Source organism: Podarcis muralis, chromosome 15 (genome assembly GCF_964188315.1).
Source record: "Podarcis muralis chromosome 15, rPodMur119.hap1.1, whole genome shotgun sequence".
In the NCBI taxonomy this organism is placed as follows: domain Eukaryota; kingdom Metazoa; phylum Chordata; class Lepidosauria; order Squamata; family Lacertidae; genus Podarcis; species Podarcis muralis.
The window spans coordinates 41,619,171-41,633,311 of record NC_135669.1 but is presented as its reverse complement, the minus strand read 5'-3'; the positions used below and the strand labels follow the sequence as shown (position 1 = coordinate 41,633,311).

At 47.4% G+C, this 14,141-nt stretch overlaps 1 protein-coding gene across 1 annotated transcript in view; it reads left to right on the top strand.

The window, feature by feature from the left end:
• Positions 1 to 14,141, top strand: part of DOC2B (double C2 domain beta) — a 124,742-nt gene that overhangs the window by 53,289 nt on the left and 57,312 nt on the right. Inside the window, exons 3-4 of the mRNA XM_028707577.2 lie at positions 3,678 to 3,752; positions 8,180 to 8,289. Coding sequence (XP_028563410.2) covers positions 3,678 to 3,752; positions 8,180 to 8,289 — 185 coding nt within the window. The remainder of the gene's footprint in view (positions 1 to 3,677; positions 3,753 to 8,179; positions 8,290 to 14,141) is intronic.

Here is a 14,141-nt window from a genome sequence, read left to right as displayed (position 1 = left end):
AATGGAGAGGTTTGATCTTCTTGCAGTCCATGGGACTCTCAAGAGTCTTCTCCAGCACCATAATTCAAAAGCATCAATTCTTTGGCGATCAGCCTTCTTTATGGTCCAGCTCTCACTTCCATACATCACTACTGGGAAAACCATGGCTTTAACTATACCGACCTTTGTTGGCAAGGTGATGTCTCTGCTTTTTAAGATGCTGTCTAGGTTTGTCATTGCTTTTCTCCCAAGAAGCAGGCGTCTTTTAATTTCGTGGCTGCTGTCACCATCTGCAGTGATCATGGAGCCCATGTTCTTGCCCTATCATGGGCCATATTTCCTTGCGATCATCTGTTAGGGCAGCTCAGAGGGGGAAATGGCCAAGGGCGCCCATTCAAGTCTCTTTCTTGGCCACTCTCTTTTCTCTCTCTCGTTCTCACGCTGCCACCTCTTCTTTCTCCTCCCCTCCTCCCCAGCCGCATGAAATTAGGCCAGAGGACTGAGTGAATTCAGGCCTTCGGGCCACAGGTTCACCTGCTGTAATGGCGGGTATCCATTGGCAAATGAGACTGCAACAAACGCTCAACGAATGCCTCGCAAGACAAAAAACTCGCTGGACGAAAGGGTTTTTTGTTTTTTGAGCTGCTTCGCAAGACGATTTTCCCTATGGGCTTGCTTCGCAAGACGGAAACGTCTTGCAAGTTTGTTTCCTTTTTCTTAACACCGTTAATACAGTTGCAACTTCGAGGAGCAACTCATAGAACGCGGTGTGGTAGCCTTTTTTGAGGTTTTTAAAGACTTTGGTGATTTTTGAAGCTTTTCCAAAACTTTCCCGACACCGTGCTTCGCAAGACGAAAAAAATCGCGGAACGAATTAATTTCGTCTTGCGAGGCACCACTGTACTTCCCCTTCCTTCAGTCACCATTGTGTAGGTCAGGGGTCAGCAGGGTACCGGTCCACCATCCCTGGGGGGGGGGGGGGGGCAGACTAGATTTTGTAGGGGGGGGGGAACGAATTCCTATGCCCCACAAATAACCCAGAGATGCATTTTAAATAAAAGGACACATTCTACTCATGTGAAAACACGCTGATTCCCAGACCTTCTGCGGGCCGGATTGAGAAGGCGACTGGGCCAGATCCGGCCCCCGGGCCGTTTTTTGCTTACCCATGATGTAGGCACTGCACTGTTTTGTTTTTTGAGGGGGCTTCTAGACATCTTGACCTCACCACCACCAATTCTTATCTACCCTTTCATGGAGGGATATTGGCGAAAGGGCAGTTTAAGAAGGATATCGGCAAGCTGGAAGATGTGCAGAAGAGGGAAACCAGGGTGATCAAAGTTCTGGAAGCCAAGCCTTATGAGGAACGGTTGAGGAAGCTGGTTATGTTTAGCCTGGAAAGGAGGAGATATGAGAGCCATCTTCAAATATCTAGAGAACTGCCACATGGAATAATAATAAAATAATTTTTTATTTATACCCTGCCCTTCCCGGTTCAAAAACCAGGCTCAGGGCGGCTAACAACAAATATAAAATACTTAATTATAAAAGCAGCATAAAATACAGTATAAAAACATGAATAACAATAAAATTCAAAAATCAATTTAGGGGAAATAAACTTTAGATAATCCCTGGGGCTAGTTGGCTGAATTGGGCCAGTGAGGAGGCCAGGGGAGAATTAGCTGTGGGGTCTCAGAGCAGGTAATCTTCATAAAAGGGGAGGGGAAGGGAAGAGAAGGGAAGGGAAATAAAAGATCAGGCTTAATTCAGATTAAAGGCCAGGCAGAATAGCTCTGTCTTACAGGCCCAGCGGAAGGAGGTTAAATCCTGAAGGGCTCTGGTCTCATGGGACAGAGCATTCCACCAGGTCGGAGCCATCACTGAGAAGGCCCTGGCCCTGGTGGAGGATAATCTGACTTCCTTAGGGCCTGGGACCTCTAAACTATGGTTATTCATGGACCTTAAGGTCATCTGCGGGGCAGACCAGGAGAGGCAATCCTGTAAATACGAGAACCCTAAGCCACAAAGAAGATGGAGCAAACATGTTTTCTCCTGCTCTGGAGGATTGGACCTGAACCAATGGATTCAAACAAGGGGTTGGACTAGATGACCCCCAGGTTCCCTTCCAACTCTGCAATGCTATGATTCTGTGATTCCTCTTCTACCCCTTGAATCCAACGCAACACCCCTGGCTTTTGTTATTCCGCTGCCTCTGCTTAATCAGGTACACCCACCCCCTCTCAGGATCCTGCAGTCGTGTGGCAACAAAAAGAGCATGTTTGCACATAAGCAATTATCAAAAATGCCAGAGCCCCGTAATTTGGTACCTCGAGAAACCGCTCAGTTACTTAAGCTGAGAATTAATTGTGTGTTGGAAGGAACCTAGAATTAGCTGCCAGAACAACAGCAAGGCTGTAATTAATTATCTAGGTGGTTTATTGGATTCTACCCAGAATCGTGGCTTTGGAGAACAGTGATGGATCGCAGGTTTCCATCCACAACTGGGAGAACCCAGGATGCCGTTTCCGGGCTTCTTTGAAATGTGGCTGCTTTGCTCATCCTTCTGCAGCTCTCGGTAACCTTGTCCTGGCTTGGAAGGAAGCGACTCGCGAGTAGAGCATCTGCTTTGCGTGCAGAAGATCTTAGGTTCAATCTCTTGATTTCTCCAGGGAGGGCTTGGGCTGCCTATAGCCAGACACCCTGGAGCAGGGGTCAGCAAACTTTTTCAGCAGGAGGCCGGTCCACTGTCCCTCAGACCTTGTGGGGGGCCGGACTATATTTTGGGGGGGGGAATATGAACGAATTCCTATGCTCCCAAAATACAGTGGTACCTCTGGACGTGAACGGGATCCGTTCCAGAGCACCATTCGCATCCTGAGTAGAACGTAAGACGCGACTGCGCATCTGCGCATGCACGGGTCGCGTTTTGCCGCTTCCGCGCATGCGCGTGATGTCATTCTGATTGTTTGCGCATGCGCGAGCGCCGAAACCCGGAAGTAATGCACTCCGTTACTTCCGGGTCGCCGCGGAGCATAACTTGAAAACGCTCAACCTGAAGCACATTTAACCTGAGGTATGACTGTAACCCAGAGATGCATTTTAAATAAAAGGACACATTCTACTCATGTAAAAATACGCTGATTCCCGGACTGTCTGCGGGCCGGATTGAGAAGGCAATTGGGCCGGATCCGGCCCCCAGGCCTTAGTTTGCCTACTTACACCCTGAAGAGTCACTGCCAGTCAGTGTAGACATTGGATAGACTAATGGACTGGCTTGGTACGTGCCAAGTCAAGTCGTTTTATTGCAGTCGATGACCAGTATCAAAACAAAACACCCATTACAAAATGTAAAAGCTCAAGGCAGAATAAAATAATTTACATTTAAAAAACCACATATACATGAAAGAGCAGTTCTGGGTGGACATTTATCTGTCCAAAAGGAAACCCTTCTGGCCTAGGAGTGTCAATGTGTTATACTAAACCTGGGTGCTAATCACTGGATGTCATATTTTAATAGATGCTGCACAAAATTTGGCCACCCGTTGTGTTATTCCGGGATTGTTATCTAGGAGCAGCAAAGCGGCAAGAAACCAAAGTGAGGGGATGCGTGTTTATTATTTTTTATTTATTTGCAGGAATTCCCCCTTTATAACCTGACATTCTCTCTCCCTTCTCTCTCTCTCTGTATCTTTTTAAAGGGTCTGAAGCCCATGGATCACAACGGACTCTCGGACCCATACGTGAAACTACACCTGCTTCCTGGCGCCAGCAAGGTAGGACATGGCCCCCTTTTTATCTGGGGTGGGGGGCATCTCTGATGTGGCCTCTGTGGGCATTGCAGCATTCTCATCTCACAAACACCCCCTGGTGCCCACTCAATTTTTAATTAAAATAAAATAAGATGGGGAAGTTGAGGGGGCTTACCTGCTTTTGGGAAGGACTGCCTGGTGCGTGTGGTTTTTTATTTTTTTGGGTGGGAGGTTCTATCTGTGAATGTACAAGGCATTTTACCTCTTAATTTGGGGGTGGGGGTGTTCCAAGAATCTCCACCTTTTCTTCTGGGAAATGGGTATATTTGTGGTGCTCTCGACACCTTCTTAGTTTTCCAAGTGTACGTGAAGTTTTGGGAGTGGGGTAGGTTTTTGCAGGAGCAGACTGGGGGTGTGAGCCTGCCACCCCCCAAGGAACAGGTCTCTCTAGGAGTGGCTGGAAAGGCGCCACAAGCCATTGGAAAGTTGTGAGGCTCTCTCTGGCCTGCAGTGTTAACTAGGGTCCAATAACAACGAAAACAATAAAGGTAAAGGTAAAGGGACCCCTGACCATTAGGTCCAGTCGTGGCCAACTCTGGGGTTGCAGTGCTCATCTCGCTTTATTGGCAGAGGGAGCCGGCGTACAGCTTCCGGGTCATGTGGCCAGCATGACTAAGCCGCTTCTGGTGAACCACAGCAGCGCACGGAAACACCGTTTACATTCCCACCGGAGCGGTACCTATTTATCTACTTGCACTTTGACATGCTTTCAAACTGCTAGGTGGGCAGGAGCAGGGACCGAGCAACGGGAGCTCACCCCGTTGCAGGGATTCGAACTGCCAACCTTCTGATCGGCAAGTCCTAGGCTCTGTGGTTTAACCCACAGCGCCACCCGCGTCCCAATTAAAACAATAGTTTTACTATATTTTGAAATGGCTTTAAAATGCTTCATAGGAAGTGATTCATCAATGAAATTGTTGTTGTTCATACTAATAATTATATCCAACCGCATTCTAATCTGAGTAGACCCACACACCACACGCCCACCGGGATTACTAGACCCAAGTTAAGTTGTGCCCACCAATTTCTCTGGGTCTGCTCTGTGGAACGGTGGTCCGAAAGCTAAACAGACGAGTATTGATTTTCAGGGGCTTCCAAGCAGATGGTATATGCGTGTGTCTGTGTGCCTGAGATGCTAATCTCTTCCCACCTCCCTCGATTCTTAGAAAACGTGGCGGATTTTTCAGGTCACATTGCGAAGAAGCCAGGGAGCCCCAGTGCTTTGCAAGCTAATTGATAAATGATTGTGGAATTACGTTTGGGGGAGGGCGCTGTCAAGGTCGAGGCATGGAGAGGAATGGAAAACTATAAATAACCCTGGTGGAGTGAAGGGGAAGCAGGGCAGCGGGGTGGGGTGGGGAGACAGACTGCGTACGCCGGGAGTCACCAATTTAGCTCCCTCTAGATGTTGCTGGACTCTAATTCCCATCAGCCACAGCAGCCAGCGTTGGTCAGGGATGATGAGAGTTCCTATCCAGAAACATCTGGAAGGCCAGTGGTTCCCCACCCCTGATTAAAAGATTCCAACCCAACCCAGCCTTTCTTCCACCAGATGCTCTCCAGATGTAGGACTCCAATTCCCCTCATCCATGCATGGATGATGGGAGTTGGAGTCCAGTAGCTATTGACAAACCTAGACAGCATCTTAAAAAGCAGAGACATCACCTTGCCAACAAAGATCTGTATAGTTAAAGCTATGGTTTTCCCAGTAGTGATGTATGGAAGTGAGAGCTGGACCATAAAGAAGGCTGATCGCCGAAGAATTGATGCTTTTGAATTATGGTGCTGGAGGAGACTCTTGAGAGTCCCATGGACGCAAGAAGATCAAACCTCTCCATTCTGAAGGAAATCAGCCCTGAGTGCTCACTGGAAGGACAGATCGAGAAGCTGAGGCTCCAAGACTTTGGCCACCTCATGAGAAGAGAAGACTCCCTGGGAAAGACCCTGATGTTGGGAAAGATGGAGGGCACAAGGAGAAGGGGACGACAGAGGACGAGATGGTTGGACAGTGTTCTCGAAGCAACCAGCATGAGTTTGACCAAACTGTGGGAGGCAGTGGAAGACAGGTGTGCCTGGCGTGCTCTGGTCCATGGGGTCACGAAGAGGCGGACATGACTAAATGACTAAACAACAACAACAACAGCTATGCTCTGCCTGCATAGTTGGCGGTGGCAATGCTCCTGAATGCCCGTTGCTGGACACCACAGGAGGGAAGAGTAATCTTCTTCTTGAACCCTGATTGCAGGTTTCCCGCAGGCAGCAAGTTGGCCATTGTGAGAAGAGGGTGCTGGACGAGATGAGCCATTGGACTGATCCAGCAAGCTCTTCTTCATGTGCTGAGGTTCTTAACTTGGATGGTTTTAAAAGAGGATTACCTGGGACTGCCTGCCATTCCTCATGCTGTAGCTGACGTGGCCACCTACTGGTGGCCGCGTGAACTGCAGAGCCTGATGACACGTTACATTTCTATTTATATAGGGAGAAATGTGCTTGAAAATATGTGCAGATCTTCATCCGTCCCGACTGTAGCCTTGAACCAAATGTCGCCCGTGACTTTAGGAAGCTCCTTGACAGAGGAAGCTATCCTTCCTTGTAACAAGAGCGGCATCTTTTATTGCTCCTGCTATTAACTTGACATGCTAAATGCCCCCCAGTTTCCCCACTAATGCAGCCCTCACCAAGTAAAGATGATAAATGTAAGCCGCTGCCAAAAAATGTTCAGTGGACAAGTTCTTATACATCGATTTCATCAGAGCTCGTTACCTTGAAAAGTGGCCCGGTCGGGGAGAATGAACTGTCTCGCTTTACATCCAATTAGAGTGGAAATTGGATCTCTGTCCGGTTGTCCTCCTGATGCGGCAAATTAATGGGAAGCCCTACCTGGAGGAGGGACCCGTGGGCCGGTTCCCCTACCACTGCCCCTCCTTACAAAATGATGCATCCATCTCCACTCTTGATGGAAGCTGACCTGTCTCAGGGCGGAAGGATCGGAATTAAATAAATTCTGTTGAGAGCTATCTGTCAGGATTCAGGGCCTGAAAGGGGAAGAAGAAGACGGATGAGGTGCAGGGGAGAGGGAGAGATTGAAAATGCGACTTGACTCAGAATCAATGACCGCTTCTCCCCTCTGGTTGTGCTTTGATGGCAAAGGGAGACTTCCTGGTGGATGAGGAAGGTTACCAGCTACCGAAGGACTTTTCATTTCTGTTTTAAGTAAATGAGCTGTTGGCGGGGATTGGTGTAGTTACATCAGGGCTGGGGAGACATTTCTGCAGCCCATAGAAGCCAAGGAGGTATGTGCACAGGGGCAGTTGAATAGATTCAGCCCCAGCTTCCATCTGTTGCAGTTGTGCGTAGAATTGTAGCTCCAGTCAATGAAGCATATGCTTCGTTTTAGTCCATTTTAATTGTGATTCACATTTCTACCCTACTTTCCCCCCAATGAGCTCAATGCAGCCTGCCTTCCGCATTTCAGTGGGAGGGAAGTGTCAACAACAACACAGAAAATAACGTAATTATTTAGGTAACATTCACAGACTTTTAAAAGTGAATATCACTCCTGTTTCCTTCTATAATTTCCACTCCTGACCACAAACACACTTGTGAATTGCAAGGATTTCCGCTCCTATCTCCATCTCCGATGGAACTGCCCAACATTTCCTGTTTCCCTTTCCAGCGCCATCGCTCAACATCCCTAATCTCTATAAACCTTGCATAGAACACAGAACGGCAATATTTTAATCAAGTGAAGGGGGAAAGCAATAAAACATCAGCCTCATTAAGAAACAATCCTTCGCAGCTTCTCAATCATGTCTCAATAAAAGCTTGCATTTTTATTTTATTATTTTAAAAATGGACCAAATTTGCCAAGGCAGCCATTTCTCTTTATGGTAGTGAGAAATCATTATGCCAAGATCTAAGGGTATTTTAAAGGCCTGCCAACTGCAATATATTCTCATCACTTATACTCTCTCTCTTCCCTGAGACTTGGTGGAATTGCCCTTAGCTGGCTCCTGAGTCCTGCAAGGACTTCAGTTTGTCTGCCTTCCTGAAGACTGCCCTGCCACGCAGCCACAGCTCTTCCTTTAAAAATAAAGCAAGGTACTAGTCCTCAAATTTCTGAATGACTTCATTGTCTACAACTTTATTAACATCTATCTACAACTCTACTAGCATCTCTCGGTATTGTGAATATTAACAAATTTACCTTTTGTTGGTATCTTCATGAACTTATCTAACAGACTGAGTTAAGCATTTGAAAAATCTATTGAAACCAGACATTATAAGTTCATTTTAGGCTGGGTAGTTCGCAAGTCTTTGTATCGCATTTTTCTAACAATCCAGCACAAGGCATATTCACATCCTTTGTTATCTCCTCTCGTTTCCTGCAGGCGAATAAGCTGCGGACCAAAACCTTGCGGAACACCTTGAATCCGACTTGGAACGAAACCCTGACGTACTACGGGATCACCGACGAGGACATGATCCGCAAAACGCTCAGGTGAGCGGAACCCCCAGGGCTCCATCGCCTGGTGGCCCTGGAGGAAATTGCCACTTTTAAAGATGTATTCTGTGCTATCATACCACGGTTCTGCATGGGAAGAACAATGGTTCGTTTCATACAGGTATGGAGAACTTCAGGCCGGGCAAGGCCTGGTGCGGCCCTCTGCGCTTCTCTTTCTGGCCCTGGCCCGCCCTGTGGGCTGCTTTCGGCTGGCTGGAATGTGTGCTGGAACCGTGACAATGCATTTTGGTTGCCTCGAAGGATACAGAGCAGGGAGGGCAGTTCTGAGTGTGTGCAGAAACTAGCCTGCTGTACCAAAGCAAAATGGTCGCTTGTGGCTCCACCCACTTTTCGATCTGGCCCCGCCCACCATTGACATGTGGCCCCTGGAAGCTTGCTCAGAGGGAAATGTGGCCCTCAGGCTGAAAAGGCTCTCTCCACCCTTGACATAACACATTTCTTAGCCGCCTTCCGAAAACACAGAGTTTTCCCGAGGCGGCATTCAGCATGTAATGAAATCAGCTTGAATTGCATATTCAAAGAATCAGCCAGCCTTCCACAAAACTGGCACTTGCCAGATGTTTTTGGACTACAATTCTCATTAGCCGCAGCCAGCCTGGCAGGTGAGGGGATAATTAAACACAGAACAATTAAGAAACATCTACCAACCTAATAAGCTCCTTCTGATAAAAGCAGTGATAAGGAAGCTCTGAATCAGTGGTTCCCAAACTTTTTTGCCTGCCCCTTTCATTCTATAGGGACGCGGGTGGCGCTGTGGGTAAAACCTCAGCGCCTAGGGCTTGCCGATCACATGGTTGGCGGTTCGAATCCCCGCGGCGGGGTGAGCTCCCGTCTTCGGTCCCAGCTCCTGCCCACCTAGCAGTTCAAAAGCACCCCTAAGTGCAAGTAGATAAATAGGGACCGCTTTCTAGCGGGAAGGTAAACAGCGTTTCCGTGTGCTGTGCTGGCTCGCCAGAGCAGCGATGTCACACTGGCCACGTGACCCGGAAGTGTCTGCGGACGGCGCTGGCTCCCAGCCTCTAGAGTGAGATGAGCGCACAACCCTAGAGTCTGTCAAGACTGGCCCGTACGGGCAGGGGTACCTTTACTTTTTACCTTCATTCTATAAAGTCATCCCCAGTCCTCACTACCCTACCCTGTGAAAAGCTTTATTGTTTTTAAAATAAATTTATTGTACTAGCCCAAGGCCATGACAAACCCACACGATCGGTTCGAAATGTAACTCAAGCACTTGCAAATAAAAGCAGAGACCATATATTGGAAGATAACCTATAGCAGAGATACGGTCACAGCTACACAAACTGAGTTTCAGGTTAGGCCTCCGAATCGCCCCTTACAATTTATGTCAATTTTAACCGATGCCTCCTCCCTAATATTTTTTGCCGCCAGAGCAAAAGGGGCCAATTTATGGGTCAGGAAGGCATTGTTGTCACTCAACGGCTCATGCAACCTTTCTGTCAGGGAGAACCCGCTTTCTTGTACAAACAGGGATTTTAGAAAGTGCCTCGCTGGACCTGCATATAAGGGACAAGTCAACATATCGTGGAAAATATATTCCACCTGAGGTTGCCCACAAATAAAAGAGGCTGTCTGTATACAGTATCTTATTCTAATGATAATCCAATGATAATCTAATGAAGAAGGCATCACTTGAAATCGCAACTCAGTAAAAGCTGTAAAAAAATAATTAAACGCAGAACAATAAAGAAACATCTAACATCCTAATCTACTCCTTCTGTTAAAAGCAAGGATATAGGGAACCTCTATGTTAGTGGTTCCCAAGCTTTTTTGGGGGGGGCACCCCTTGGTTAATAATAATTTTGTTATTTATACCCCGTCCATCTGACTGGGTTTCCCCAGCCACTCTGGGCAGCTTCCAGCATATATAAAAACATAATAAAATGTCAAACAGTAAAAACTTCCCGATACAGGGCAGTTTTCAGATGTCTTCCCCAATGTCCCCTACCCCACCCCATAAAAAGCATTATTCAGAATAGCAGCTTGCGTGAGCCACTATGGAAGACAACGACAATAAAATTCGAAACAGTAACAATCAATTGCACATTTGTTCAAAATCCAATTAAAACTGTTTTATTAATTCCACAAAATTGACGGAACTTGATCCGGTATGGCCAACAAGTACCAAAATTACTGGCTAGCTTGTGACTTGTGACAACAAGACTAGGACCAGCCGCCTGAGAAACAGTTTCTATTCAAATGTGATTTTGGTTTTAAACGCAGTGTAAGGTAGTCTTGATGGGAGTATATTGTATTTAATTACTGGGTATCAGAGTTTTTAGGGGGCTAACCAGGCTGGGATAGCAGGCGTGTTGGTTTCTGAATGTCTGATGTAGATTTTCAATTTTGTTGTTCTGTATGGGACAATGACAATAAAGATCATCGTATTGTAACTCAGAATCACAACTACAAATAAATGTGGCCAAAAGAAATAGCTTTGGAAGCAACCGGAGCAGTAAAACTTCATCCACAAAGTGAGGGATCTGTTTTGCTCCAGGCTCTAGCCTGGTTAATTGCAAATAAGTGATCAACAGACATGGAGGGGCCCATCTGCTGCCCCCTTACCCCCTAGGCAATCCCACCACCCCAGGGAATGGCACTCACTTTGGGGACCCTCCGCACTGATTAACTGATAAATTCAGAGTCATGAGATTGTGATGGGCAGAAACTGCGCCTGGGTTCTCTGGCATTCTGAGTCGCAGACGTTATCTGCTTTCTCATCTCGTCCCGTTCAAAGCAGCATCTCTCTACGGCGCAGTTTGGGATTCCATTCAGATCCTCGATAGAGCCATTAAAATCTCCTTTCTCAGCAGCAGATCAGGGCAGCATTCTTATTTATCGAGGGCCATCATTTGCACTTGCGTCGCAGCTCTGGCATCAATCAGCGTCCCCTCCTGAGAAGGGTGCTTGATTTATAAGCCACCTGGCTTCAGGAGATAGCTTCCGAGGATCTATCTTATGAGCACTTCATCACCTTAAAGGTTCGCAATTCATCAGCTACTATGTGCAAGGATGTGTGTGTGTGTTTACACAACTGGCAGCAGCAGAGCTGGAATTAAACCTCTTTCCCCTCCCCAGATCTGCTAAGTTTATTTTCATTTTTTATGCTTCTAGCTGAAGAAACTGTTCATCGATTGCAGATTCTTAGGCTAAGAGGAGTATTAGATTTCAAGGAGAGCTGAGCAGGCAGGGTGGTTTGTGAGACCCTGAGCGAGCAGGTCAGGACAGGACCAGACTTACCGTATTTTTTGCTCTATAAGACTCACTTTTTCCCTCCTAAAAAGTAAGGGGAAATATGTGTGCATCTTATGGAGCGAATGCAGGCTGCGCAGCTATCTTAGAAGCCAGAACAGCAAGAGGGATCACTGCTTTCACTGCACAGCGATCCCTCTTGCTGTTCTGGCTTCTGAGATTCAGAATATTTTTTTCCTTGTTTTGCTCCTCCAAAAACTAGGTGCGTCTTGTGGTCTGGTGCGTCTTATAGAGCGAAAAATATGGTATATAGCAAAGCTGTGTCTTGCCACTGCATTAAAAAAAAAAATGTTCTGTTGTGAGGCCCTTTAAATTCTGCGCCCAGAAAAGTCCTGTTCTGCAACCGGGATCATTTCTGCAAGTCAAGTAAAACTGCGTAGATTCTCCAGTGTTGCAGAATGTGTTCTTTGCTGGTGGCGATTGTTGGCCGGGGCTACAAAGCTGAGTCAGTGAGCCAGAAGGATTGCTCTCTTAAAATGTTGCAGTTGACTGTAGCAGTGCTTTGGTTAATCAAACAGCATATTTTCATTTGGATTGCTTATAAAAATAATAATTCAGGAGGAGGGGAACATTTAGGGAACTAGCCTAGTCCCCCTAGTCCACTGACTGCACACCGCTGGTACAAATGCAATCTGCTGGCATGAGGGGCTTCAGGAAATGCAGTGGTTAATCTTAAATACAGCTACAGGAAAGGGCAGGTGCCCTAATGGCCAAATCTGAGGCTGTCACACCACCTGACTACCCTATACAGTAATACCTCATGTTAGGTTTGCTTCATGTTACGTTTTTTCATGTTGCGTCCCATGGCGACCCAGAAGGACCGGAAAGGGTTACTTCTGGGTTTCGCCGCTCACGCATGCGCAGTAGCGCTAGATCATGCTTCGCGCATGTGCACAAGCACCAAATCGCACCTGCGCAGATACGGTGCTTCAGGTTGCAGGCTGTTCATGTTGCGAACGGGCCTCTGGAACGGATCCCGTTCACAACCAGAGGTACCACTATATATATAAATAGGAGCTGGGCTAGTTTATCTTAAGGCTGAGAGCATTTCTGCAATTTCTCGCTATGCCCCATAGGGGGAACCGTCTGCTCCCTTCTCTTTTGGCAAAAGCTCATCAAACTGGAAGTAGATAAATAGCTACCACTCTGGCGGGAAGGTAAACGGCGTTTCCGTGCGCTGCTCTGGTTCGCCAGAAGCGGCTTAGTCCTGTTGACCACATGACCCGGAAGCTGTACGCCGGCTCCCTCGGCCAATAAAGCGAGATAAGTGCTGCAACCCCAGAGTCGGCCGCGACTGGACCTAACGGTCAGGGGTCCCTTTACCTTTACCTAGACCAGGACCCAAACTTGGGTCTCCGGGTGCTTTTGGACTACAAATCCCATCACCCTTGACCACTGGTCCTGCTAGCTAAGGATGATGGGAGTTGTAGTCCAAAAAAACCAGCTGGAGACCCGCATTTGGGAGACCCTGTCCTAGACCCAAGGTGGCAGGCGAAGTGTCTCTGCCTCCTGAGAGGTGGTGTGGACCAGAGAAACGCACACACAGCAGGCAGGCAGTACTACTCCTAGTGTCTGAAAGCGCTGTGTTCGAGAGAGGCTCTAAAAAATTGGAGAGAGAGAGAAGGACAGAGAGGGAGGGCTGCTGCGGAGGGAACAGAGGAGATGCGAAAGGATCCTCACTCGCAATTTGCCCCCACTCTTGGCAGAGGCCCCCACATGCCTCAGGAGTCCTCTCCTGGGTCCTCAGCCAGTCCTCCAGCTGCATCATCCTCATGTATAAATATAAATATTATTATTATTATTATTATTATTATTATTATTATTATTATTATGTATCCAGCCCATGAGAGGGTCCATGTGCAGCCCTCCTGCCCAGGGCTGACAGTAGCTGGGATCCAGTGACACCTGGGGTTGGGGCAAAGTCTCCCCACCTCTTCCTCTCCAAACGACCCCCCCTTTTTTTGCTGCCCTTATTCCACCCCCACTCCCCCAGTAACAAAAACCCAGAGCATGATGCAAGACCGCAGGCCCTCTCAGGTCCCCAGGAGCCGTGAAACTTTCCATCTCACCAGATCGCTTCATTTCGCCTGGAAAAATATATATATATATATTAGTCATACCTCAAAAGTGCCACAGGCTTGTCAGCTTACAAAGCCCGTGTGGTTTTTATTTTTTCTGCTGTTTCTCCCCACTCAGTCCTCCCCTCCACCCTGCTTTAAAGTTCCCAGGTATTTGTACCATGAAAATTGATTTAAAGGGAAAATAGCTCGGAAGAGCTGTTTTTGCTCAAACACAGCAGGTGCTGCAAATGGGTTCACTGTCGCTTCAGTTTCTGCTTCTGTTGAAGTGGAACCCAGGGCGGGGGGGGGAGGTTTTTTCTGGAAATTGGTCAGACTCTGAGGTTGCATAAGGAAGATGAACTGTGGGTGGGTGCGTTGCATTTGACTTTTAACCTTTTTTCATTGTGGTTTTGCGTTGCGGACTGTTCGAAGAGAGAGGACTGTTTTGGCCTAAAAATGGCAGCATATGTTTGGTTTTTGCTTTTTGAAAAATCTAAA